Below are 22,248 nucleotides of genomic sequence, written 5' to 3'. Positions count from 1 at the left end.
TGTAATCTGTCTTTCGTCCCCTTGTGCTGCTGAGTCATTTGTGAATTTCCTCGATCAATAAAGGTACATTTTCTCTTATTTTCTCTTAATCCAAACAAAACGAAATCTTATATTACCCCTTTCATTTCATTTTCACTTTTGATGTTTTGTCTTCTTGTTTTTATTTGTGCTCTTTGTGAAGCATTTTGTAACGTCTGTTCAAAAAGGTCCTTTATAAATCATTAAGTTATCATTATTATTATTACTATATACAGAACCACACGCCTGCCTCGGTGTAGTGTTTATTATCCTTCTATGATCTTTGTCATTTGATATTAATGTCAGCAGGTTTTGCAGATTTGTGCAGCAGGTGTGTGTTTCTGGCTTCACACAAAACCAATAATAATAATGAATTAAGGAACATGATCCTAAATAAACCCTGAAACCTCCAGGTGAGCACCTCATGGTTCAAAAGGGGAAATTACAATAGAAGTTTGTTAAAGTTTAATCAGTTTCCTTCCAGGAGGAATTTACCGTAAGTGAGAAGGGAAACCGCTGTTAAGCAACAATTTTTACTGTAACAGCATTTGACAACTATTTTTGCAACACTGCCCAAAGTTGAAGAAAACGGAAATGCACCATACAAGTGTAAAGTCAGGAATAAAGTTTAACGTTAAGTTGGTGTGAAAGTGGAAACGTGTCGATGCCCGTATATCAAACAAAAAAATGGTTTTGAATTCAAAAGTCAAATGGAAAATGGAAAGAGAACTTGACTTTCAGGATGTCACATGAAACGAAAGGTAACCTGTATATTAGGTCAGCTTTAAATATACAGTTGAACTTTTAAACTTTTAATTGTGTAATCTGTAAAAACCCAAATCAGGTGATTCTGTGACAACTTTATGTTGTAACGATGTGATTTCCAGAGATTGAGTTAGTGACATCATCATGATGTTATTTATATAATGAGTAATGATTCCTTTATATATATATATAAGCTCTTTCTGATGTTATTAAATACATAACTGCACCATATGATATCATTTTCTGACTTTATAGTGATGCCATGATGACGTTGTTCCCTTCATATGATCGTAAAGTTTTAGCTTCAGGTCGGGACTATTGTCTCATATACGACAATACCTCAAACAAAGTATTTTTGATCTGTGCTTGACGTCATTTCATCACTTTCTTTAAGATTGTGAGATGTTGACATTTTCACAGAAGTAATTGATCCTGATGAAAAGTGTCAGGTATGTTTAGAGAACCGACATATACGAGTGTGTGACTGATTTGCTGCAGCTTGATTCATTTTAAGGCGACTGTTGGGCCTTAAGTTCGACCTTCGACCAATCCCACTGAGTTTGGTAAAAACATGCGTTGTTGGCACACAAACACACACACACAAACACACACACACACACACACACACACACACACACACACACACACACACACACACACACACACACACACACACACACACACACACACACACACACACACTAAAAAAAACATTAGATTTCAGGATCATTTTCAAGTCAAACCACTGGATGTCAGCATTTCTCTTTCCTTCAGATTTTATTCCCTTTAATTGAATGACTGATGAACAGATGAGTTCATGCCCCACTTCTCTCTCTCTCTCTCTCCCCCCCACCCTCCCTCTCTCTCTCTCTCCCCCCCACCCTCCCTCTCTCTCTCTCTCTCTCCCCCCACCCTCCCTCTCTCTCTCTCCCCCCCACCTCTCTCTCCCCCTCTGCAGCCAAAATAATAAAATGCTGACTTCTCAAAGTGCCGTCAGTATGCCTGTCTCAGCAGAGCAGCCCTGACACGGGAGAGAGAGAGGAGAGGAGGGTGGGGGCCAGAGAGAGAGAAAGAGAGAGAGAGAGAGAGAAGGAGTTGGTGGGGTGACAAAAAAAGAGAAAACCTCTTTCTCTGGTTTCTAACTGCAGCCTGTGCCTTGCCGAGGGGCTTCAGCACTGCACTTCTGTGAAGGTAGGTGTGAGGCTGCGTCCCTCCGTCTCTCTCCTTCTCTTTTTTGGGGGGGGTGATCCCAAGTTTAATCTTTGGCGGCCAGGGAGGAGGAGGAGGAGGAGGAGGAGGATGGGGGGGTTGGGGGGTTGGGTTCGTGGAGCAGCACAAAGGTGAATTGTCGTCCGGAGGTCAGATGTTTGTGTGCAGTGGATTTCATTTGGTTTCATCCCCGGCTGAAACTGTCAACAGCTGAAAATGGAGACGCGGCTGAAGCTGTCATTGTGGCGTGTGGAGGGGTTAAGCCGTCCAATAGCTGTCCACCGCCGGGCGGTTGCATTTGTCACAGGGGACGTGGGGATGTGGTCTCAGGGGGCCTGTGCAGTTTGGAGACAGGGGACCCCCCAGGGTGCATGTGGCCCCTGCAGCGAGGATCCATCAGCGTCTCCTTGTATCTGTCACTGGATCAAATTGTCCTTCGGGGTCGCTCAGATTAATCGTGGTGAGAGATGAAGAGCGGAGGAGCTCGGTGTAAATTTAGCTCAGTTGCAGCATCAGGAAAAGTCGCCGAGGTCTTGGAGGAGAAACATTTCCACTTGTTGCTCGATTCCAAAGTTTGATTCTGCAGCCAGGGTTTTTGAAAATGCTTCTGGAAGGAGCAACCAGAGCCGGGGGGGGGGGATCGCTGCTGGTTGACTTGTGAAGCTAAAATTAAGCTGAGGGCTGATTTGGAATGTTACACTCGGGCGGTAAGACGTGGAGACGATGACCCGCGGATGGTGACAAGTCTTCTGAGCTGACGGTGGCAGGACGGCAGCAAACTTTTAAAAAAAGAATCCTCCCTGACCCCTGCTACTGGTAGAAAGAGACATTTTAAAAGGTTTTACAGAATAAAAGCAGTGAAACTCAGAGACACAGGAGAGTTTATGAGAGTTTAACGTCTGTCACAGTGAAATCCAAAACCTTCTGAAGGTCTTTTAAACGTCCTGCTGCTGGTTTTACTGCGTCAATCCACAAGTTATTTAACAAACTCAATCAAGAAGCTGCAGTTTGTGTTTTCTTTGTGTTTCTTTTATAGACAGAAGGTCGGTGTTGGTCACAGCTGCTTTTCCTGATCTTCATTTCTATGTTTAATGTGGATTTGGATGAATTTCACTTCACACTGATAACGTACAGCAACATACTCTTTTTTATTTATAATTCTTATTTACAGATATGCTCTTTTATTCTGTTTTCTGTATTTATTCAATTATTTAATAATTAATTTACTTTCTCATTTTAATACCCTACTTTTTCCATTCTAATATTTTATAATTTCATCTGTATTTCTTTACCGTGTTGTATAGATAAGATAGAAGACGTCAGTGCAAATAGTCAAATTAAGTCTTTTGACCTCATTGATTATTCCATTGATCACACAAACCTCCTGCTGATTGGCTGATGTATTGACGTCTGCGTGACGGACACATTGACGCATGTGTTTCCTGTTTTGAACTCCACCCGGTTCCATTGACCCACAGGTCAGAGGTCACCTCGGTTCAGCTCCGTCCACAGGGATGTGCTCACCGACTCCGAGTCTGTGACTTTATGAATTCTGTTTATTAAAACACTCCACAGCGTCGTCCGCCATGTTGAACGTGACGTCATCGTGTTTCTCCAGATCATCAACAAGTGATCCCAGCAATATCGTTCACCACTGTCCTGTGGTTTGGATTCTCTGACGTCCACTTGAGTTTAAATTAGTTTTAAAAACGATGTTTATCGTGATTGATTCCTTCAATCGGTCGACGTCAGTGCAGCAGCTCGGTCCTGCAAACACAACACACACAGTGATCTCTGTTGTTGTGATGTGTTAGATCCACGTCACTCCCTGTAACACACACACTGAGCAGGTGAAGTGAATCCAGACCTTGTCAAGGTTGTTGTGTTTTCATGTGCGTTTGTTTGTCTGTAATTTATCAGAACGACACAAAAACTGCTGAACAGATTTGTGTGAAACTTGGTGGAAGGATTTCAGGACTGAACTGTGCTCTACGTCATTTTTCTGACGCCACTGATCATGTGACCTTCAGGTTGTGATTAAGACATTTGTCTCGGGAGAAATTAAAAACGTTTCGTCACTGTCGGGCTCTGATGAGAAATTCTGTCGTGACTTGTTAAGAAGAATCCACACGTGGGTGACACGTCTCTGAATCTGTTTTTTGTGCAACTCGCTCCGTGAATTCTCTCCCTGAGCTTTTTTTGGCGTTGACACATTAGACCTGCAGTGTCACGTGCGAGGGGGGGAAACTCAGGCCTGTGTTAAAGTTAAAGTTTGAGTCTTACAGAGACGTACAGGTTTATGAGCTCTGACTTCTGAACAGACGGACGGCAGCTGCAGGTGCAGGAGACGCTTGAGATCTAAACCGGAGAGTAAAGTGTGGACGGAGCCGGTCGTCAGCAGCAGGTGACGACCTCCGCCCCGCTGCACCCCCACTCTGTGTGGTTCCTATGGAAATCCTGCTGGGGACAGATGCACATTTGCAAACGCCCCCCTCTGTGTTTCCAGAGACTTTCCGGAAAACATGGAAGTTTCCAAATGAAACGTCAAAACAAATGAAAACACCTGCAGGGACGTGTTCGTCGTGTGTTTCTACTTTAAACGTTTATACATTTTGCTGCTGGCGACAAATATTCCACGTGAGAGCAGAGGAAATGTGATTTCACGAGACCCCCCACAGAGAAAGCCAGTGTGATGTGTTTGTGTAAAACTGTTACGATCTTCAGGCGGCTGGTATGTGGTCGTCTGAGCCGCCTCTCGTAGCTCAAATGTCAGAAAACAGCCTCGTGTTTAACGGAACAATAAGCGCGGCTCAAAGGCTTCGCTGCAGCCGGATGACACGAGCCTGCGCTGGAGGGTCACATTCACACAGAGAGAATCTAGAACTAATTAGATTTAAACCATTCCCGGCTCATATCGTGTTATTTATGTCCGTTCGTTTAACATTTTAAAGACATATGTGATATTTATATGTGAAACGGCTGCAGAATGAAATGGAGACGAGATGGACGACATGACGGCTCCAAAAAAGTGAAGCCAAATCACAGTGATCGCCCCCTGGTGGCTTATTTCAAGTATTCGTGTTTTAATTAGTTATTTGATGATATAACAAAACAGACTGAAATGTGTAATTAATTGATATTTGGCTTCATTGTTTGAACTGCAAATCTTCTCCTGACGGCCGCTTGTAGTTTGTCAGCTTCTGAAACTTTTGGGTGAAAACAGTATTTTCCCATCCTCCCATCCGTTTCATGTAGTAGTTTCTGTCGTAAACAAGCTGGTGTCAGGTGGTTTTGGCCTGAAGCTGTTAAATTAGAGTGAAACCTTTCATCCCCTTATAAGAAAGTGAGTTTATATGATTCCTCCTCCACCTGAGCCTCTGAATCACAGCCTCCTTCCCCTCAACCTTTAAATCTCCCTCCTCGTCTTGGACTCGGCTGCGTGATCCGGTGTTTGTGTCGGTGGATTTACACATTAGAGCTTCAGTGAGGAGCAGACAGACACAGGACAGGTGCTTCTTACAGCTGGACTGAAGACGTCTGCAGCTTCGGGCTCGTTGTGTTAACGTCCTGCAGAGATCTACACGTGTGTGTGTGAGGCTTTAGTGTAGATACAGTTTCAGCTGTGAACTGATACGTTTGATTTATGCTTTGGTTCAATTCTACTTGATCAAATTAGAATAAAACTTTGTGTCTCAGAAAGGTGAAAATGTTTCTGAGGCTCAAACACGTAGAAAAGCTGTTTTACTTTATTTTCGTGCAGGACAGAAAGTTAAAGTGACTCCAAACTGAACAGGTGTCACCTTGAAGTAACAAGGTCATGGTCAGTTTGTCACTGGAGCGAAGCAATTAAGTTACACAGAATAGAATCTAATAGAATAGAATCTAATAGAATAGAATCTAATAGAATAGAATCTATAGAATGAATATAATAGAATAGAATCAATAGAATAGAATAGAAAGATGCTCCGATAGAGTCACAGAATCACTGGAATAGAAACAAATTAATTCTGTAAATTTCATGTCCTGTGCTCCTGCTGTCACACGGGTCTTATTCATGAGGTGTCGCATTAATCTGAAAAATGAGTTACAGACTGGGAAGTTCAGGTGAACACACTGGGTGAAAATTCCCATCAACACAACCTCAAGTCGGAGCAACAACTCTGAGAGTCAGTGGAAAGTTTGGTGCAGGAGTTGCTGAGACGCTGACATCATCACTTATAAGTGTGTTGTTGTCGGTCACGTCTTAAATTTGACTTGTGTCACAGCTGCAGATCAACTTTCAACATCAATTAAGACAAGAAAAACAATATGAGGACATGAGGTCAAAGGTTATATCAAGATAAAATGTCCATATCAGTCTAAACCGGTAAATATCATGAGAAATTATTATTGTTTTTCTAGTTTGAAGACAGATTATTGCTGAGTGAGGTTTGTGGTTTAATCTCTTCTTCATGAGCAGAGAACAACAAATCTGAGGTAAAACTTAAAAAGCTATTCTGTGTTATTCCTCCTCACAGAATTAATAAGCATTATATCGATATATATTGTGCGTTTAAAGCTATTGGTTGAAATTATATTCTGATGATTATTGATATTGTTTTACATCACATTCAATCTACAAAGGACCTTTAACATAACTGGGATCACGTTCCATATTAAATGTATAAAAACCCAGTTAAACTGTGCAGCCCAGTATCTTCAGTTTAATGGTATCAACTCATATTTGCTCTTTGAGACATGAAGACGCCGTCGAAGTGTAGAATCCGTGAACTCGAGTTGCCATCACAGACGTTCGTACTGACTCACAAGCTGAACGAGAGCACACTCTGTGAACTGGTCCGTGAGCTGGTTTTTCTTCTGTGGCCAAGTTGGGATGAGATTTGGACTGAAACGAGAAAACACCGGACCTCACGAACCTGATATCTGCATGACTCACTCTGTGACCCAGAGGTGTGTGCTATCCTTGTGCTATTTCCCAGTTTGAGGCCTGTGGACGAGCCGCTCTGTGTTTGAGCTCTTCATCGGCTGCAGATATGTTTTCGGGGGGTGGGTCCACTACTGTACGAGCGAATGTCCGTCAACGATGAACAAGAGGTTGCACTTTCCACCCCTCCACTCTCTCTCTCTCTCTCTCTCTCTCTCCATCCTGCTATTCTTAGTGTGCTGATCTCAGGGTTTAGAGTTACAAAGACCTCGTTCTCTCTCTCTCTCTCTCTACTCTTCACTTTCTCCACTCCTCTACCTCGCTCTTCCTCTTCGTCTGTCAGCTGAGGTGGACGTTCACCTCTCGTGTGTTTTAAGGGGAAAGCGACTGTGACCTGGATGCTGCCGCGGCTCAGTGAGACGGACTCCTCGCTCCGGAGTACTGCAAATGTATTATTGGAAATGTGTCTATTATTATCGTGGTCACATTATGGAAGCTCTGCAGAGGGCAGTCGATAAGCCCGATGAAGATCATCGTCCGGCAAGGACGGTGGTTCACAGAATGTGGGGCTGGGAACCGAGAAGTTCATCATTTACTCGTTTTGTTGAAGATTACAGAACGAAGCAATTCACAGTTTAATGTGTTTAACGATTCAATTCTGTAGATTTGAAAATACCTCATTGCATTTGTGTACTGAACAACTAAAAGAAAAAATATAAAAACATTAGAACAATTAAGAACAACATACAAATACACACAGAGATGTATACAAATGTAAAAATACAAAAGTATAGAGATTTAAGGGAATAAAAATGAGATTTATACAACGGTAGATAAATATTGTATAATATACATATAGACAGTTAAAGGATAAAAGGGAAAATGTATAAAAGTACAATCAAGTTGTGTAATTTCATCATTTTATTGAAAAGTATTATATCAAAATATACATTATTGTATTTTACAGTATTGTAACACTAATGTAATACAGTATTCTATAAATACAAATATTTCAGTTAAAGTTACGTCAACTTTGTTCGAACTAAACTTTTTGCTGAAAGGGAATAAACGGAGGTTTGGGTGCAGACGTAAATTACAATGGATGGTCAGAAACTCATTTTGCCTCCTCTCTCTCTCTCTCTCTCTCTCTCTCTCTCTCTCTCTCTCTCCTCTCTCCCCCCCTCTCTCAGGGGGGTGCAGCGGTGTATATGAGTGAGGGAGTGTGTGTGTGAGACGGATCCCCAGGAGCCATGTCGGACCCAAGGGACATCGATGAGGACGCCCTCCTCAAGGGCCTCAGTGCCGCGGAGCTGGATCAGCTGGAGTGTGACCTGCAGGAGATGGACCCCGAGGTAGAGGGGGCCTCGCTTTGTCTTACACTGATCAGAGGGTCGCTTTCTAGACTATATAAAGTTGTATAACATAGATTTATTCAATACATGGACTCTGTTTATGTGATTCTCTAAGAAAAATGAACCATCACTAGTTATTTCCGTTATTTCATGTCCATGTTTAACTGGCACTTAACGTGTTATCTCTGAAACTTACAGGACTCAGTCTCTCATTATCTCCATCCAGCCCCTGTTCTTTAGCCTCGCCGCTACATCAACATAACATCTGACCCCCCGTTCTCCCAGAATGCCATGCTGCCAGCTGGCTACCGGCAGCGTGACCAGACGAAGAAGAACCCGACGGGGACGTATGACCGTGACGCCCTGATGCAGCACCTGGAGAAGCAGGCGCTGGAGCACGAGGGCAGAGACGACCTGGTGCCCTTCACCGGGGAGAAGAAAGGTGAGGGGGCGGGAATCAACTCCACACGCGACTCATTTCATTTTATTCATCATTTACTCGTTTATTATTATAAATATTATAACTATTCATTATTTGACAGGGGCGTTGCTCATTAATCAACAGCACATTGACTGTAAATGAGTCAGAGTTCACTCAACTGGCTCGTTTTCATCTCCAGTTTTTAAAATAGCAAACTAAAATCTAATTATCCAGTTAATTTCTGGGTAATAATCTGGGTATTTATTTTAACTGTTCTATGTTTAAGAGTTTAACATTTTTTTTGACGATTCCACAGATTTCCAAGGGAATCTTTCATAATCTTGATTTAAAATAATCTGGCATATTTAACATGACTGATCAATATGAAATTTGGTGCAGGTTTATACAATTTAAGGGGAAAATTGGGCCTTGGCAGAATGTGCAATCTACTGAGTGACATCCCATAATAAGATGGCGTAAAGATCTGAACGTGCACTAATATCAGCAAAGTGCAACCAGCTGCACTGTTTGGCCCAAATATCAAATTTCTACTAGTTTCAGAAGTAAAACTAATAATAACTCTCGTGTGCATCGGTGCAAACAGTGAAATAAAAATTAAACGTTCTACTCTTGGTGCACACACCTCATAGTATTTGGATATTATGACACCGGCCCAGTGAATTATAGAATCTCCATAACTCCTGGTCATGTACATTTACTTTTTGTTGAGCAGGTGTTTCTTACCAGTCGTTCCTTCCCGTATTGAGTCTTCACACTTTGCTCCTCCTGCCTCAGACAGCTGTTCGGTGTTATCCTCTGTGAGGCTCCACTGCACAGCTGCTCTTACTCTCAGCTCTTGTGGGGGGGTTTTTTGCAGCTCACTGAGTTTCAGGGCCGGTTTCATCAGAGTCCCACCGGCCGACATGTCCAGACCTTCGCCGGGAAATGACTTGGCAGAGGCAGTCTGTGCCGTTGTCCCCGTGTAACACATCTAATTCATGTAAATCACCGAAACAGAAGTTGTTATATATTTAAAAGGGAAATTGTGGCGATGAATGAGGCTCCAGTGGAAAACTGAGTTTAAGAGCTGGTGTGTAAATCTGTGATGAGTCTGGTTTACTGGAGTTTTGGGAAACATGATCCGAACTGAGCTTTAACAACACAGAGAGAAATGTGCAGTTTGAGTCACCATAATACGTTTATACGATAAAGTAAAAGATCAAACCTTTCTCTGTCTGTCTCTTCTCTTCTTCACCTTCCTTCTGACGTCTATTCTCAAACTCTCTCTCTCTCATTTCTGATCGTTTTTACTTCCCCCTGTTCTCATCCCTTAAACCCATCGTTTCTCTTCTGTCTGTGTCTGAGCAGGAAAAACCTTCGTGCCCAAGAAACCCGACGAGATCCCCGAGCACGAGCAGGTGATCCTGGAGCCGGAGCTGGAGGAGGCTCTGAAAAACGCCTCGGACGCTGAGATGTGCGATATTGCAGGTGAGAATAAAACACGATAACTATTGCTGCTGATAATAAAGGTCCCATGTTGTAGAAAGTAAGAATTCCATGTTTTTAAAAGAGGTATAATCTATAATGTACATCCATCCGTCCATTATCTGCACAACTTATCATTTTAAAGGCTCACATATGATATATAGTATATAATGTGTATTTAAACGCTCAGAAACTTAGTGACAATGAGCAGTCAGGGCTCCTGTGGTGTTTTCACAGAAACACGTCTGTGCAGGGAGCAGGTTCTGCTCTCCCTGTGACGTCCTCGTGCTCGCTCCCAGCAGCAGGTGCTTATTAACGGGTTGTGACACGAGCGGCGTGACCTCCGTGTTTTCATCACAGTGCCTGTGACCCACACGGTTCTATTATACAGACCCCGGCTGCCGCGTATTGTTTCCCCAGCTTCAGCTCACAGACATGGGCAGACGTGGGACAGGCTCCAATTCCCTGCACTCAGCAACACAGAAATAAACAAGCCTGGCCCTGTGCAGGCCGGTGAAGGAAGGAAGGGTGGGGACAGTTTGGGGCTAAGATATCGTATCTGTTTCACACAGACGAGTGGGAAGCTACTGCTCCCAACTTTCAAATCAACTCCGCAAAGTTTGGGCTTTCAGAAGTTCTTCATAAGCTTTATATGTAACAATATCAAAGTTAACTGTAGTTCATGGGGTCAGATGATTAGTTGTTAAATCCGACTTGATTAAAACATAATTCAGTTTTCGCTAAGACCTGTTTCTGACAACCTGTCTCACATGACATGTTTATATAAATATAATAATAGAGAATAACACTAAGAATAAGTCCAGTTCAGGAAGTGAGTTTCCAATTTCGTCATTTTCTCCATTGATGTTTCAGAAAATATCTCAAACTAAAGTTTAGAACTCGGTCGACCAGCGACGAGATGAATCGTGACTGAGAGACTGTGGAACCAGACATCCCATAAACCAATGATCCCTTACTTCCCACTCTTCTTTTTAAATTGAACCTTGTTGTTAATATAGTGTCGCAATAGATTGTATGTTTTAATGTTTAGTATAGTGTGTAGTATAGTGTGTAGTATAGTGTGTAGTATATTGTGTAGTATAGTGTGTAGTAGTGTGTAGTATAGTATCCTAGTGTAGTATCACTGAATGATCCGATAACAGATGATCGTAGCTGAGATGATTTTCGCAGTTGTACAAACTTACTTTATAAACGTGGAAGATTTACCACGAGATCTTGTGACCTGAGTTAGATTTTAATTTTTAATTTGATGGTGACATCGCTCTGATCGCCACCGAGCTGAATTTAGCTGGAAAGTCACAAACTGGCAGCGTTTGCATTTGGGATATTTAGGATTTTATTTCTGGAAAGTGTGAGGAAGAGGAGACGCGTCGTCCATCTTTATTTACAGTCTGTGACCGGGACCAGGTCATATCATATAAGTGGAGAGTTCATGAAGGCCTCTATGTGCAGAGCTGAATGATAAAACACATGTTTTCATTATCGAGTGGGATCCGTAGAACACAGTGGGCACCATGACAGAGAGAGAGAGAGAGAGAGAGAGAGAGAGAGAGAGAGAGAGAGAGAGAGAGAGAGAGAGAGAGAGAGAGAGAGAGAGGAGAGAGAGAGAGAGAGAGAGAGAGAGAGAGAGAGAGAGAGAGAGAGAGAGGGAGAGAGAGAGAGAGGGAGAGAGAGAGAGAGAGAGAGAGAGAGGGAGAGAGAGAGAGAGAGAGAGAGAGAGAGAGGGAGAGAGAGAGAGAGAGAGAGAGGGAGAGAGAGAGAGAGAGAGATGGACGTTTTAACCCTGGACAGAGTCCAGCAGAGGATTAAACCTCAGTTCCCCTCTGTCGCTCTTTTGTTTGGGCTTTTTGGCAAACGCACTAAAAGGGGATGAGTGGCCCGGCCGAGCGAGTGAGGGGCCAACAAGTCACCGGGGCCACTGCATTTTCACATTTTATTTCCCATATGAACACGTGGCTGCATGGAGCCTTCTAGCGGCCTGCAGTCCAGTGTGTGTGTGTGTGTGTGTGTGTGTGTGTGTGTGTGTGTGTGCTGTCGAGCTACTGTGGGTTATTCTCAGGGCCAAACTAGATGACGCCCCCTCCACCCGACCCCCTGATCAGGCAGCTGTCCCCGGCCTCCCTCTCCTCACAAGGCCCTTCCCCTGGTTCCTCACACCGGGTCAGGAGGCTGGTGTGTGGGAGGAGTGGGGTGGGGGAGCAGGGGGACGGCAGGTTACTGAACCAGCAGCTCTGCCTCCTACTGGTAATAACACAGAGCTGCAGGAGAGCGAGAGGAAATGATTTCAGTGTTTATAGGTTCAAATGTTTTAATAAATTACAGGAACTAAAGTGCATTTATCCAGGTTTCTTGTTTTTACTTTAGTTTAGTGTTTAAATATCCGTCTTTCACCACAATTCAGAATATTTACTTTTACTTACTACATTAATTGTGACATAATACAGAAAAGTGCTTATAAAATACAATGCAATGCTACAGATTAAATTTCCAGTAGATTATAATGAAGTAAATTTGCGTTCTGAAAAGGAGCAAACTTCCAATTTTGATAGTTAAAGCTGCTCCAAGCCATATTTTTATTTTTTAAAGGGACAACATTAAAGTGTTTAAGGTCAATTGGTGTTTTTATAGTGATGAAACCACAGAGAATGTGTCTTTCAGGTCTTTCAGTGTCTTTCAGTGTCTTTCAGGTCTTTCAGTGTCTTTCAGTGTCTTTCAGGTCTTTCAGTGTCTTTCAGGTCTTTCAGGTCTTTCAGCTTCTTGGTTCTTACGGCCTCTGACGTGTTGTTTTCTACGTCACTGTTTCCATCAAGGTCTTTGACGGCCGTAGACATTTTAAATAAGAGAAAGAAAAAGCCATGACAATCACCTCCCTGTGACCAATCTGCAGAAGGGCAACGTTAAACAATCCAAAGTCATGTGACATCACAACTGCCCACATCTGCATAATGCACGGTCTTAAAGAGACAGGTACCAAGTGTTTGAGACAGAGGCTGAAGGGAGGAGCTGTGGACAGTCTGAGGAGTGTGACGTGTTTTCACAACACTCATTTAGTGTCCGACAATGTGTGTGTGTGTGTGTGTGTGTGTGTGGTCCTTTAAAAGTGACTCAATAGGAACAAGCTGTGGAACTTAGAGGCCCCTTCACTGTTATTTGTGTTGAACGTGTGGGATCATTATTACTTTGGCCCCTGGAGGCCGTGAGATTACAACCAGGGGCCGAGTTTCCTGCTGAGCTCAACAACAGCGTCTTTATCTCAACAAACAGACACGGGCGAGACCAGGGAACCGAACAGGGCGTCTTTCTATCATGTGGATGCAGTTCAGAAACATTGACACATACAACCCAGGACACGTGGTCTGGGTCTAATATCACAGGAGATGTTTTCATCTGAATCCTGTTTTCATGGTGATTCTTTTTCGTGATTCTTCGCAGCCATCCTGGGAATGTACACGCTGATGAGCAACAAGCAGTACTACGACGCTCTGGGCACCACGGGCACCATCGCCAACACGGAGGGCATCAACAGTACGTATCTCATCATCCCACAATTATAACAACTATAAGAAACGAATATTAAAAGTCAAAATTACAATTACTTAGTCTGCAAAATTCAAATCTGTCAGGTTCTGGTCACAAGAAGATCCGTTTAAAGTCTCTGAGCAGATTCATAATCTTTTTAATCAGATATTTCTTTATTTCAATCATAATTTATCAGTTTAATCAAAGAAATATTTAATTTACATACGTACGACAGCACATTCGTGGCCCCAGCTGTGATGATGTGTGTGTTTCAGGTGTAGTGAAGCAGGATCCATTCAAGATCTTCCCCGATGAGCCGCCCAACCCCACCAACGTGGAGGAGACGCTGGAGAGAATCCACGGCAACGACAGCACCCTGACAGACGTCAACCTCAACAACATCAAGGTGGAGACGTTCAAACTTCTATCATACTAGAGTTAGAATATAAACCAGCTCCTGCTTGGGGGGGGGAAAGCTCACCGACATGACGTCTGTTTCCGTCTGTGCTGCAGGACATTCCCATCCCAACGCTGAAGGAGGTCTTTGAGGCCATGAAGGGAAACTATCAAGTGGAGTCTCTGAGCATCGCCGCGACCCGCAGCAACGACCCTGTGGCCTACGTGAGTTCAACCCCCCCGCCGACATCCAGCAAACACAACTTATTGTTAATGTTCTAGATTCTTTCTGCATTAATCATTCATGAATGTACCACATTTTATTACTGCAAACAGATGTTCTGTGTTTCAGCAGGTCAGTACTTTTGAGATTTGTTTTATAATTGTCTGTTTCTGTCACAGCAATTCACTACAACCAATCTCATACTTATTTACAGAGTTTTATAACTTATGTTTTACGTTTTGATGAATAATAATGTGTGTGTGTTTCAGGCCTGTGCTGAGATGCTGCAGGAGAACACCAGCTTGCAGAGTCTTAACGTCGAATCCAACTTCATCACCGCTGACGGCATGATGGCGATCATCAAGGCGATGGCCAACAACGCCACGCTGGTGGAGCTCAAGATCGACAACCAGGTCTGGAACTGAAACTTCTGTCCTCGGTGCAAGACCGACTTTAAATGATTGAAATGTTTGAAATGAAAAGAAGAACCTGCTGTTGGCAGTGAGTGATGTTTCTCTTCTGTGCTGCAGAGGCAGAAGTTGGGAGATTCAGTGGAGATGGAGATCGCCTCCATGTTGGAGAACAACTCCAGCATCCTCAAGTTCGGCTACCACTTCACTCAGCAGGGCCCCCGCGCCAGAGCCGGCATGGCCATCACACGGAACAACGACATGAGTACGACACGCACCGGCTGCATATACTCAGAACACGTCTTTAAACACGCATGTACGGTTGTTGGAAAGAATTGGGAATAGATATTGAAGGTGCAATTGAGATCGTCTCCTTTAAAAAGTCAAGGTACACGTCGTCATTTTTCTCTCAAAGATGTTTTCTGTTATTTTAGGTAAGTTTGGTTTTAATTACTTATTCAAAGCAATAAAAATGGGGTTAAACGTCATGATTGACAGCTGAGATTGACTCGTGAACAGTCGGGTGTGTTAATCGACTTCATGTCAGTGCAACGGGAGGAAGTGGAGGCATTTTCATCCACAGTCTGTTTGAAATCATCAGCTGTACTGGAGGAAACCTTGGCTGCCATTGAAACACATCGATGTAGAAGATGTTTAGAGTTTTGTGCTCGATATTTCCATCGTTCATTTCACGTCCTAATTGTTTTCTCGTCTTTTCTCCTCTCTGAAGTTCGCCAGCAGAGATTAAGATGAAAGTGACGAGCAGCCAACAGGAGGAGCCACCGCCTCAGAACCTGCGAACACGGCCAGCGACAGCCTCGTGCCAGCTTCCTCCGTGATGCACCAGGACGAATCCCCCCAAATGGTCAGCGTGGTCAGCGTGGTCAGCGTGCATCCACTAACGCAACATCCATGTCCAACCATTTCATTTCATTTCCCGCAGCCGGCTTCTTGTAGACTGCTGTGTTCTTCATAAAGGCATGTATAGGTCACAAGCAACATGTGAAGTGTCTTCTTTTATTTTGTGCTTTTAGTTTGTGCATCATCCCAAACAAAAGGTTAACTCTTTTCATTCATGAAAACATCTTCCATGTGGTGCTATCCATCAGAAAGAAAACAATCTGTAAATACTTTAAATAAAAATATATATTCAAGTTTTTTTGCAAATGTTTGGTAATTAATTTGATTGTTTCTACATCTGAGCATTTTATTCTGGACGTATGAATATTATTATCGAGAAATATTTATTGAAATGTCTCAAAGCAGCTGATAGCGGAGGAGCCGATTTACAAAAAACTCCCAAATTACCTTTTAAATATGGAAAATATTAATTTACGTATCGAGAGTCAGAATTAGATCAGGGTGACGTGACTCCGTGTCCGAGCGATGACGTGAAGTCTCTCAATGTGTCGGACTGAAACCCAACTAAAACAAAGTTTCCTGCTGAATATTGGAGATAAACTCTGTTTTTTTTAATAACTTCTGAGTCTTTTTAACTGATCTCAGTTCAGCTTCACTCTTCAACTTGCTCCAGCTGATTGTGACAGTTGCAGCTGTGACTCTCAAGCTGCTGTCAGACCTGCACTGAAGACATTTTCCTGAATTTGACAATGCAGATATCTGAGTAAGTCGATCCAGACATTCTGGAACCTCTTCCCACCAGCTCCCGAGTAAAGTGAGCGAGTGTCCGGACCCAGTTTTCAAGTCTGAAAGCTGCTTCAGTCAGTTCCTCTCACAGGAGATCGTACCCTCTCCCCAAAGTTACACAGAGAAGAAGAAGTTCAGGGTGAGGAGTGGGAGTGAAAGAAGAAACATTCTCCTTATTCATATTCAACCATCAAACTCATTTTAATCAAGCTGCTGCTTTAGGGTTAGAAAGTTATATACTGTTGCTTTAAGTCCAAACTGAGCGTGTCCGTCATTTATACAATTATAACTTTAACACAAAAACTCTACTCTGCAGTATTTTAACGATGAAACCTTCTCGTAAAGTATCAAACAGCTCTAATCCCTCAAAGTCTCTTCTGATCCTCTGACTTCCCCCAAGCACCTGAGCTATTTTTACCCTCCTTCCTCCCCCCCCCCCAAACCCTGATGGGAAACGTAACCGAGTCCGCTGGGCTTGAGTTACCTCGTTCCAAATATAAGAGCCAACTTAAAGAGGGTTGCACCCATGTGCGTCTGCGGAGGTTAACGAACAGAAACAGCTGTTAACCTCTGAGGATCTTCACAGCATTGCTCAGGTTCCTGCCTCCATCGGCCCGTTTCCTCTTTTCTTTCTGACCTAATATCCAGTTTGACACGAACACCAGGTAAAGAGCAGAACACGGATTTTCAGACTTTCTCAAAAGGTCACATTTCTAAAGCCATGCAGACTTCTGGCATTCGCCCACTTGACATGATTCAACCTCAGCGTCTCCTTCCTCTTCTCTTTGATTGTTTTGCGGTGAAACACGTGTATTTTTGGATCTCGCCTCGCACGCCGCCTCGCACGAATTCACCAGGCTGCGTTCCATCTGCTCCCCTTGGTCATATTTGCGTCAAAAGGACTGTGAGAGTTGTAACGTTAAAAGGGCAGACGTGGTATTAAAGGTCAGGAGAACTTAAAAAAATCAATACCGCCAAGTCTCCATGACGAGCCACATTGATCTTACACGTACAGTAAATTAAGTGCGTCCCCGTGCGGCAGACTCCCTGAGCGCCGGAATAATGAAGTGAGCTTTCGACACTCATTAGCAGTGTCATCAGAAACTAACTCAGGTTAAAGACCATCTGCCCTCCTCCCACTGACCCCGGTATTATCCAATTGATACCGACTGTGCTGTGAAGAATGACAACCAGTGGCTTCTCCACCCAGATTAGCACCAACACTGCATCTCTGCTGCTGACGGAGGATCAGCTCTTACAGAGAAAAGCTGTGTTGAAATGGGTTAAATAGACAGAATAGGGTGATAGATATAACTTAACTCTATCTGAACATAACTCAGGTCTGTGTGTTTGCACGTCGTATGAATATCATATTCCAGCTGTATGTTTATTTAAACCGGGGGGGTTTCCAGAACAAGATGGAGCAGATTCCTACGACATGTAAAAATGTAATTTCATTTAAAAGTAGAACTCTCAGTGTAGATCACAGGTCACCACAGATGTGTGCAGGACAGTGACTGCACAAGGATTCATGGGTCGTCTACTGTCATGTTGTGTAACATGTTTTTAATAAATGTACTTCTGCTAACTGAGTATTTTAGACATAAAAATAAAACTGTCAGTTTATTATCACTGTCATTTCTCAGCCCCCTGCAGTACCTGTAAGGGCCACTAGGGGTCGTGGACCACCGTTTGAAGATCCCTGGGATAAACAGTATTTTATCCTCAATATTAAAAATAACATCATTTTGAATGATTATAACAGTTACAGTTAAATAAAAAATTACATTTTTACTATGTTAGTTTATAATGTCGACAATGTTTGGTTTGTGATGTGAAACCACATCACTCATAATGCTGTTATTTTTATATTAAGCTCAACATATTAATCATAACATAATAATGGAGCAGAAAAGAGCTTCAACACGATGTGAGAACCGAACTCTGTGACCTGTATTAACGAGTTAAACTTCATTATCCAGTATCCTCCTTTACTGTGATATGAGGCAGATCACATTTAGATTCCGTGGTTTTCTTATATGAATAAATCAGCATGAAAAATATATTCATGACACTTTAAGTGTTTCACCTGGAAATGTGAATACGATTGATCATAACTAAAAGACATTATGGTTAAAACGATATAAAAATATACAGTATAATCCTCTGTTTGGGAGTAGACACTGATTCTGTTTTTATTATAATCTTCATGTCTTTAAGTTGCTCGATGTTCCCTGTTGCACCAAAAACAAAACATTTTCAGCACAGTGGTTAAAATGTTTCTCACATTCCATTTGTCTAAATCTAATTCTGTAAATGAAACGCTGTGACGTACAGAATCAGCCGACTGCGAGGAAATGACGCTTTTCATTAAATCGTACGATTTGTTTTTAACACAATAAAAGGATCACGAGTTGCGGCTGATGGGAACTAGAGGTTTTCTATCACTGGTCGGTGAGTGAGAGCCCAGATGAAACAGTCTCCGTGGAGCCAGAAGGAAATCATGTGATTCAATGAGCGGCTGGAGTCTCAGCACGTGGAAGCTCAGTCATTTCATTCAGCACCGTGGCACCGTTCCAAGTCCAATCCGTGTTCTCAGTCCTCTGAGTGGACGAGCGACGGAGGCTCCTCCTCGTCTGAATCAAACTCCACGTCCTCGTCTTTAACCCACAGGCCGCTCCGGTCCTGTATCCACCCGTCACTGGGAAAGAGACAAAAGATGAAATGTACAAATACACTCAACTGACTTCTGGTGATGAGAAATATCAACTTCTGAGGCCTCAGTTTAAATACAAACAAAAGAACCTTTTCAGTTTGAGGTAGCGCTCCAGCTCTCTCCTCCTCTCGGCTGTGATTGGCTGAGACGCCTCCACATCATGTGACGGATTTAACTCTTTATTATCTACAGGAGAAAAAAAAAAACATCTGTTGAAACTTAAAGAGTCAAATTCATTTTTCTCACAGATGGTTTCTGTCATTTCAGGTCGTTCTCATCACACTGATGTTTGTTCAAGTTTGGTTATAATCAGTTATTTGAGGATGTAAAAAGGGGATGAAACGTTATGATTGGCAGCTCAGACTGACCCATGTTTGAGTGGACACACGTCGTCCATCTTTATTTATGATCTATAATTTCCTTCAATACTAAATCTGAAGCTTTAGAATGCACGTGACAGACTTTACCTGCCGTGGAGCCACTGGAGCTTCTTGACGGAGCCGAGTCAGAAGCTTCACTTGTGTTTTCTGGCGCCGATGGAGTTTCGCTGTGAGCGTTTCCACTGACACTTGAGCTGATGCTCGCTGGTCCTTTCTCAGATTTTGTGCTTGAAAAAAAGAAAAATCACAGGTGTATTTTTAAACGTTTCCTTTTTTCCCGTTGTGGGATTCTGTATGTTATGAAATAAGCGTCACTCTCACCTGGTTGTTCGATGGCAGCTGTTGTACGGAACAGTTTTCAACAGAGCGTGATGTGTGAGCTTTCGGGTTTGTTCCAGTAACGGGGCAGAGCTGGACGGTTCCTAAGATCACAACAACAACAACAACAACATCATGTTATATGTGGACAGTAGAAATGTCTCACACGTTACCCGGCGCTCGCTCAGTCGTCAGCACTATCGAATGTCTCTGTCGAGTGGTGTTTATGTTTTCCGTCCCAGACAACAGTGTTAAATTGGCAGGATGTTATTTGGTCATGTGATAGTCACAGGGCTGCCACACACAATAGCTCCGACCCAAAACAACAGCGTCTCACAAAGGAACAACAGCGTCTGACCCAAGACGACAACATGGAGCGACGGCCTCAGTCAGAGAAAGACGGCGTTTGTTTCCCTCACGTTGTTGTTTGCTCAAACTGCTCATTTCCCTGCTGAATCATCAGCCTGACTCACATCTGTTGCTCCCGGGTTCCACAGTTTTTTCTGAATTGTTTGCTCAGTCGAGTAAACTGTAACTTGTCAAAGCAAACACACTAAACACACACGCCGCTCGTGACAGTTAAGGGTAAATAGGAAGTAACAAACCTGTCCTGCGTCTTCAGCCTGGACGGAGTTCTCTTGACGCCTCTTTGTTATTTCATTCTTCAGCCGTGTTTTTTTGCCATAGAACAATTTTAATCCTGAGAAAATGGAACATAAAACAGAACAGGGATTGATTTCCAAGATAATATGACAGTAAATACACTGTGTGGAAATATGAATTACATAAACATACCGTTCACACCAGTATTTTTTAGTTGTGTAGAGATCCCTTCATTATCTCTACATCTTGTGTGATACTGTGACTCAATGAGCTCGACAGCTTTACTGCATATTATGATTCTTTTATGTGGTTTTTGCATCATTGACGGTTCATTCAATTACAATTAGATAAGAAACATAAGGTTCATTAAACTGCAAGCTGCTTATCTTCATGTTAATCACAGCCGAGGCTCAGGTGGTAGAACGGGTTGTTCACTAACTGGACAGTTGGTTAGGTTTGATCCCCGGCTCCTCCGGTCTATATGCAGAAGAGCTGTGTGTGTAATGTGTGAATGAACGTGGGTGTATCCATCTGACATCACTTTAATCCCACAGATGATGGAAGTAGACTCTTTTGATAATGGGTTAATTATTAAGTATTCATTTAAATAAAGTACAACTTAAACATTTTCATGTTTCAGCCTCTTAAATATGAATAGATTCTGGTTCACTTCATCTTTCTGTGACGCCAGTAAACTGAACATTTAGCTCTGAACACCATTAAAAGATTTAAACGAGAAAACAATCAAGTAAAACTATTATTTTGCTGTTTGATTCCTGCAGAACACGGTGTAGATACAAGCTAGACTGAAAACTGAGAGTTAATGAGGCAATAAAACTAAATCAACAATTATTACAATGTCATTTCTACCAATAGCGACATAACAAAAGTATAACATCTCATATACGGCTTCTGTTCCGTGCACATTGAGCCGATCTAACTAAACGTTTTACTGTTAATCAAGTGTTTGTCATTCAATGTGATATTTATCGTTATAATCATCGATATCGCCGGATGTGAACATGTGAATTGAGGCCCTGTTGTCCAGCCCTGCAGGAAACACACTGCAGTTATAAGGATGTATTTATATTATAGGAGGAAAGTCATGTGACTCTCACCTTCCAGATGCTTTTTCCCGTTTCTGTGAACCGTCAACATGTCAACGGTGTCGAACACGGGACGATACGAACACACGGTGCAGGAATATCTGCACAACACAAATCATACACATCATACAAATCATACACATCACACACATCATACACATCACACACACGTGTTCACAACCGTTAAAGACTTGAAGTTTCCAGTTTCAGATGAGTTTCCACCGAACACGTGTTTCAAATCAACTCACCTTCCATTTTTCATCAGAACCGCTTCGTCCTCTGGAATAAAGTGAGACAGAAGATCCTCAACTCGTCGCTTCTGAAACACGAGACGATACAAAGCAGAAAGTTTAAGAACCTGGCTGCAGCTTCCTGCTAGCTAGCACGATGCTAGCACGATGCTAACAACAACAACAACAACATGGACATTCTGAGCTGAGGTTTCGTGGAGAAAAGTTAAAAATGCAAAGTTCTACCTTCAGGATGTTTAACTGACTCTTGTCGTCACCTTCTCTTTTAAAGGACATGATTATAAAGTTTTATAATATTAATACAGAGCCAGAAAAGAGGTGAGCTAGCTACTTCTCCACAGGCTAACCCCTGTTAGCAGCGGTGCCTTCAAGGTCAAACCGGAAGATTGGAAATACGGGCTTCCTCGTTGTACATAAAAGTTGAGCAGATCTTTAGTTTTGCTTTATTTTTTATTTTTTGTTCACGTATCATTTACTTAACCTG

The 22,248-nt window shown here is 42.6% G+C and overlaps 2 protein-coding genes across 2 annotated transcripts; one reads left to right on the top strand and one right to left on the bottom strand.

Annotated features, from left to right (window-relative positions):
- The first annotated feature begins 1,873 nt into the window (after positions 1-1,873).
- tmod4 (tropomodulin 4 (muscle)) lies at positions 1,874-15,742 on the top strand. Its single transcript, XM_035163590.2, has 10 exons — positions 1,874-1,974; positions 8,107-8,268; positions 8,554-8,710; positions 10,058-10,177; positions 13,628-13,720; positions 13,990-14,120; positions 14,228-14,335; positions 14,603-14,746; positions 14,864-15,008; positions 15,474-15,742. Exons 2-10 carry the CDS (start codon positions 8,167-8,169, stop codon positions 15,494-15,496), a joined length of 1,023 nt encoding a protein of 340 aa, XP_035019481.1. The 5' UTR covers positions 1,874-1,974; positions 8,107-8,166; the 3' UTR covers positions 15,497-15,742.
- A 2,827-nt stretch (positions 15,743-18,569) lies between these two features.
- scnm1 (sodium channel modifier 1) lies at positions 18,570-22,168 on the bottom strand. Its single transcript, XM_035163591.2, has 8 exons — positions 21,990-22,168; positions 21,762-21,832; positions 21,526-21,614; positions 20,410-20,504; positions 19,808-19,908; positions 19,574-19,713; positions 19,196-19,292; positions 18,570-19,091 (listed from the first exon to the last, which is right to left on the bottom strand). Exons 1-8 carry the CDS (start codon positions 22,038-22,040, stop codon positions 18,986-18,988), a joined length of 750 nt encoding a protein of 249 aa, XP_035019482.2. The 5' UTR covers positions 22,041-22,168; the 3' UTR covers positions 18,570-18,985.
- Between the last annotated feature and the right edge of the window lie 80 nt (positions 22,169-22,248).

The sequence above is a fragment of the Hippoglossus stenolepis genome, chromosome 8 (genome assembly GCF_022539355.2).
Source record: "Hippoglossus stenolepis isolate QCI-W04-F060 chromosome 8, HSTE1.2, whole genome shotgun sequence".
Taxonomy (NCBI): Eukaryota; Metazoa; Chordata; class Actinopteri; order Pleuronectiformes; family Pleuronectidae; genus Hippoglossus; species Hippoglossus stenolepis.
This window is presented reverse-complemented; position numbering and strand designations above follow the sequence as displayed.

Excerpts from the sequence above, each read along its gene's own strand:
- scnm1 (XM_035163591.2), bottom strand. The coding sequence starts at position 22,040 with ATGTCCTTTAAAAGAGAAGGTGACGACAAGAGTCAGTTAAACATCCTG. Across the intron at positions 21,615-21,761 it reads GTTCTGATGAAAAATGGAAG|ATATTCCTGCACCGTGTGTT; the intron begins GTGAGTTGATTT and ends TGTGTTGTGCAG. Across the intron at positions 19,714-19,807 it reads AGCTGCCATCGAACAACCAG|CACAAAATCTGAGAAAGGAC; the intron begins GTGAGAGTGACG and ends CTTTTTTTCAAG.
- tmod4 (XM_035163590.2), top strand. The coding sequence starts at position 8,167 with ATGTCGGACCCAAGGGACATCGATGAGGACGCCCTCCTCAAGGGCCTC. Across the intron at positions 8,269-8,553 it reads TGCAGGAGATGGACCCCGAG|AATGCCATGCTGCCAGCTGG; the intron begins GTAGAGGGGGCC and ends CCGTTCTCCCAG. Across the intron at positions 10,178-13,627 it reads TGAGATGTGCGATATTGCAG|CCATCCTGGGAATGTACACG; the intron begins GTGAGAATAAAA and ends GATTCTTCGCAG.